The sequence below is a fragment of the Haplochromis burtoni genome, unplaced genomic scaffold (genome assembly GCF_018398535.1).
Source record: "Haplochromis burtoni strain Fernald_Lab_line unplaced genomic scaffold, NCSU_Asbu1 Contig_2396, whole genome shotgun sequence".
Taxonomy (NCBI): Eukaryota; Metazoa; Chordata; class Actinopteri; order Cichliformes; family Cichlidae; genus Haplochromis; species Haplochromis burtoni.
In genome coordinates this window covers 5,669-9,934 of record NW_024584757.1, presented here as the reverse complement: position 1 = coordinate 9,934, position 4,266 = coordinate 5,669, and the positions used below count along the sequence as shown (strand labels likewise).

The following is a 4,266-nucleotide window of genomic DNA, read 5'->3' as shown; positions in this document are numbered from 1 at the left end:
CTGTCCTCTGACTGAAAAGCCTGCAGCCTACATCTGGTACAAGAACAGAGAGTTTCTCTATGAGGACTGGTCTCCCTGGTACCAAGAGCTGCTCAGCAGTGAGGACGCAGTCACATACTCTTGTGCTGTCAAAGGCTACGAGCATCTCAGAGCCCCTGAAGTCTCTGTGGGTGAGTCATGATGCTTATTGTTCTACAAAACAAACAGAATAATTTAAGTAAATTAGTATAAATGTAAGAATGATCTCAGTATATCTCAATACATCTTTTGTTGTACAGATTCCATCACAGCGACCTGCTTCAGTGTGACCTATGCTAAAGGGAACATGTGTTCTTACAAGCAGAGATCAGTAGATGAGCTGTGCTCCATCACATATCCCAGAGGTGAAGTTTCCACAGATAAACACACATCTTTCACCTAACCTCTCACATTTTTGTTTAATGTCAATTTTCCTTTTATAAGATTACACTAAATATGACCTTTGTTAATAAATCTGTTAGCACACATCCTAAAAACAGAAATAAAATGATATAGGTCATTGTGTGTTATGAAAACTTTATTAATCATCTTTCAGAGGTTTGTGTTCAAAGAACTTTCTACACATCAGATAATGTCACACTGACCTGTAACAACAGCTGTAATCTGACCGACCCTAAAACTACATACACGTGGTACCAAAACCGAAGCAGAAACGTCAAGAATCAACATATTTCAATTCATATCTCTGCAAAAGACAAGTTCTCTTGTGCTGTAAAAGACCACGAGCATCTTCAGTCTGCAGAAGTCTGTGAGTAATTCATTTCATTTTTTCTTTCAGTTAATTATGAATAAAAGTGTCAGCATACAGAAAATCAAACAACTCTAAATCTTCCATCTATATTTCAGGTGTTCAGGATAAAAACTGCTGGAGAGTGAATTATGTCAGCAGGAGAATCTGTGCTCTGGAAGGATCTTCAGTCAACATCACAAGTGAATACTCACATCCTGATAACAGGAAGCCAGAGTTTAAATGTTGGAGTAAAAAATGGAGAAAAGATAAAGTGGAAGTTGAAGAGCTGATTGAGGCTGCAGGTGGTGTGGAGTATCAGGACAACATGAAGAACCAACACATCCTGACCATCAAAAACCTGAAGAAGAATGACTCAGGAGGATACACATTCAGATTCAAGAGAGATCATGAAAGATGGACACAGTCTGATCTGCCTGGAGTCTTTTTGATTGTCACAGGTAAATCTAAACTCCTCCCTCAGCAGACTTTACTTATTAATGTCTGAACAGGAGCAGAGGTGGAAGAAATATTCCGATTTTTTAATTATGAGAAAATAGCTACACCATGGAGTAAATAGTCCATCATAGCAAATGCAAGGGTAAATTTTAGATACGGTCCAATTCGGAGATACAGAGCTGGAAGAAATATTCAGGTCCTTCATCTAAAACAGCATTACCACTATGTTAAAATACTCCACACAAATTCCTGCACTGAAAGATTGACTATAAGAAGAAACAAAATATTATCTTTACTAAAAATGACAAAAACTGGAAAAACTTGTCATCTGTGAAATTACTTGTGTTAGTTGACGTCAGAAATAAGTTGTGGACTAAAAAGTTTTCTCTTTTAAGATAATTTAGATTGAACTTTGACAAAACTGAAAGTACAAATATGTATGTATAACTTGTAGTGAAATACACTTCTTTAATAAATACATTTCTTCACTGAACAGGAGGACTAAAGCACCAGTTTGTCGCTTTAGTCAAAATGTTTAGTGTGTGAGTCACAGAGGAGATTTACTCTGAGATTAAATGTTTTTGATCAGTGCTGGTATCGTTACTCAAAAAAAGAATATATGACACATTACTTGTTACACCTTTTAAAAGTAATACAGTATGTCACTTGATTACTCACCAGATAAAGTAAATTGTTACACTGCTCACCTGCTCGTTACTCTGTGAACACAAAGCTAAAAACAAAGCAAAGATGAAAACCAGAACAAAGAAACTTTATAGCGATTCCCAGTGATTCTACTTTAGAAACATAAACAGGTAGAAACAGAGGCTGCAGCCTGTCTGTTCATCACTGCCTTTGTTACCTATTGAAGTTCAGGCTGCTGGGCTGGAGTCAGCATTCACTCAGCTTTATCATCAGTCTGGGTTCTTGACTGGCGTTGCACTAGCATGCTGTCTGTGCAGATGTTTGCAAAGATCCAAAGTTGTGTTAGCAACGTAATGCAGTTGTTTTTTGTTCTAGATGCAGTTTCCACTTTATCATCGCGCTCTGTTCTTTACGTGCAATAAAGATAAAAGTAATGTCTTTGCCTACAATCCGGAGAGGCTGTAGACCGCTCCACCTTTTTCCTAATCCTGCACACAAACTGAAATCAGCTGATTGTGGCAGGAAAGAAAAGTTTGTTTGTTTGAAATTTTTCTTCTTTCTCTCCACCTGGTGTGCAGATAACAGAAAAACCTTTGTAATGCAAGTAATGACATAATTGTAATTGTAATGTGATTAGTGAATTTAGTACAGTAACACATTACATTACTGAGTTAGTGAAAAATGTTTTGTGTTTACAACAATACATTAAACACAACACTGCCAATGTTCCTCTTCCAGAGCTGAGAGTGAAGATGAGTCCTTCTGCAGTGGTGACAGAGGGTCAGAGAGTCACACTGACCTGCAGTACCAGCTGTCCTCTGACTGACAACACAAACTACATTTGGTACTTGAACAGTCGACCTCTGACCCCGAGAGAGAACCAGAACAAACATCTGATCCTAGACCCAGTCAGCAGGGAGGATGCAGGAAGCTACTCCTGTGCTGTGAAAACCAACAAAGAGATCAGCTCTGCTCCAAAGACTCTCACTGTCCAAAGTATCACAGGAACATGGACACCAGCAGCTGCAGGAGTTTCTGCAGCTCTGCTGGTTTTAATACTTCTCACTGTCTGCTGGTGTGTTAGGTAAGTGTTGGTTCACAGCAGTAGATTCAATCTCTGCTCTGAAGTCACTCATTTTTCAGTTCATCATTTTAACCAGGAAACAGAGAACTTCTGCTCAGCCTCCAACAACTGAAAGGTCTGACCAAATTGAACAGGTAGAGATTAGATGTTTGTGGATTGTCTTAACGTTCCAGTGGTCATTTCATTTTTCTCAACATACAGTAAAAGGAGTCAAGTTTAAAGTACAGTATAAATTAATGCTGTTTGTTTCCCTCAGCTCAGCCTTGGTCCTGTTAATGACATCTCAACACAACCAAAGCAGGAGGATGAAGTCCACTACAGCAGAGTCTACTTTAAAAATAAACATGTGGTTAATCTTTGTTCCACCGTACAGTCAGATCAACCCAGACAACAGGAGTGTTCTCATTATGCTGCTGTGAGTTACAGCTCTGACGGAGCATCTGGTGTCACTCCAGCAGACACAGACTTTCAGACTTACTCTACTGTGAAAGTTTGAGAGAGATGCTGTGTTCAACAGCCACATATCCATTACCCTGCAGCCATGTCAGAGTACAACCTGAAGAGCTCACCAGAAACTCAACAATCTAATCAGAAAAAAATGGTTAGTTCGTAGTGTTGGCTGAGTTCAGTTCGGCATCTTAACTATCACTATCTGACATTACAGGACACAACACAGTTGTTGACAGCTGTTACAATGAATGATGTGTGCATAGTGTCTTTTACATGGCGTAGCTGTAGGTCAGGCGGTGGAGCAGGTCATCTACTGATCGGAAGGTTGGTGGTTCGATTCTTGGCTTCCCCTAGTCTGCATGCCTGGGGTCTTGCCCATATCCTTGGGCAAGACACTAACCCAAAATTGCTCTCCGATGCATCCATCGGAGTATGAATGTGTGTAAATTTTAGCTTAAAAAAAGCACTTAGACAAATGTGCTTGTGCGAATGGGTGAATGCACAAGTTGTATAAAGTGCTTTGAGTGCTCAGAAGAGTAGAAAAGCGCTATATAAGAACCAGTTTACCTTTCTAGTCCACATATATTGTGCTTCAGCCTGCAGCGCTTTTATCTCCATCTTCAGACTGCGAGTGTAACTACAAAAACACATCTGCAGGTTGATTATGAGTACAATCCTTCCTCCAAACTCTGAATTTCATTTCTTTGAGTTCTTCTGACTCTTACTTCAACCTGATATATAGCCTCCTACATCTTTGTCAGAGCTGCTTCTCTTCTCAGCTGTAACAGATTATTGTTTGGGATAAAAAGCCTCACTTCAGGTGCTCTAGCACAAGAATATTGCGACAAACAACTGGGCTGTG

At 39.6% G+C, this 4,266-nt stretch overlaps 1 protein-coding gene across 1 annotated transcript; it reads left to right on the top strand.

Moving 5' to 3' along the window:
• Window positions 1-11: 11 nt before the first annotated feature.
• Window positions 12-3,771, top strand: LOC102293872 (carcinoembryonic antigen-related cell adhesion molecule 21-like). Its single transcript, XM_042217638.1, has 7 exons — window positions 12-170; window positions 279-383; window positions 575-787; window positions 886-1,227; window positions 2,609-2,954; window positions 3,031-3,088; window positions 3,211-3,771. The coding sequence occupies exons 2-7, from the start codon at window positions 326-328 to the stop codon at window positions 3,448-3,450; spliced, it is 1,257 nt and encodes a 418-aa protein (XP_042073572.1). The 5' UTR covers window positions 12-170; window positions 279-325; the 3' UTR covers window positions 3,451-3,771.
• The last annotated feature ends 495 nt before the right edge of the window (window positions 3,772-4,266 follow it).

Excerpts from the sequence above, each read along its gene's own strand:
- LOC102293872 (XM_042217638.1), top strand. The coding sequence starts at position 326 with ATGTGTTCTTACAAGCAGAGATCAGTAGATGAGCTGTGCTCCATCACA. Across the intron at positions 384-574 it reads CTCCATCACATATCCCAGAG|AGGTTTGTGTTCAAAGAACT; the intron begins GTGAAGTTTCCA and ends ATCATCTTTCAG. Across the intron at positions 1,228-2,608 it reads AGTCTTTTTGATTGTCACAG|AGCTGAGAGTGAAGATGAGT; the intron begins GTAAATCTAAAC and ends TTCCTCTTCCAG.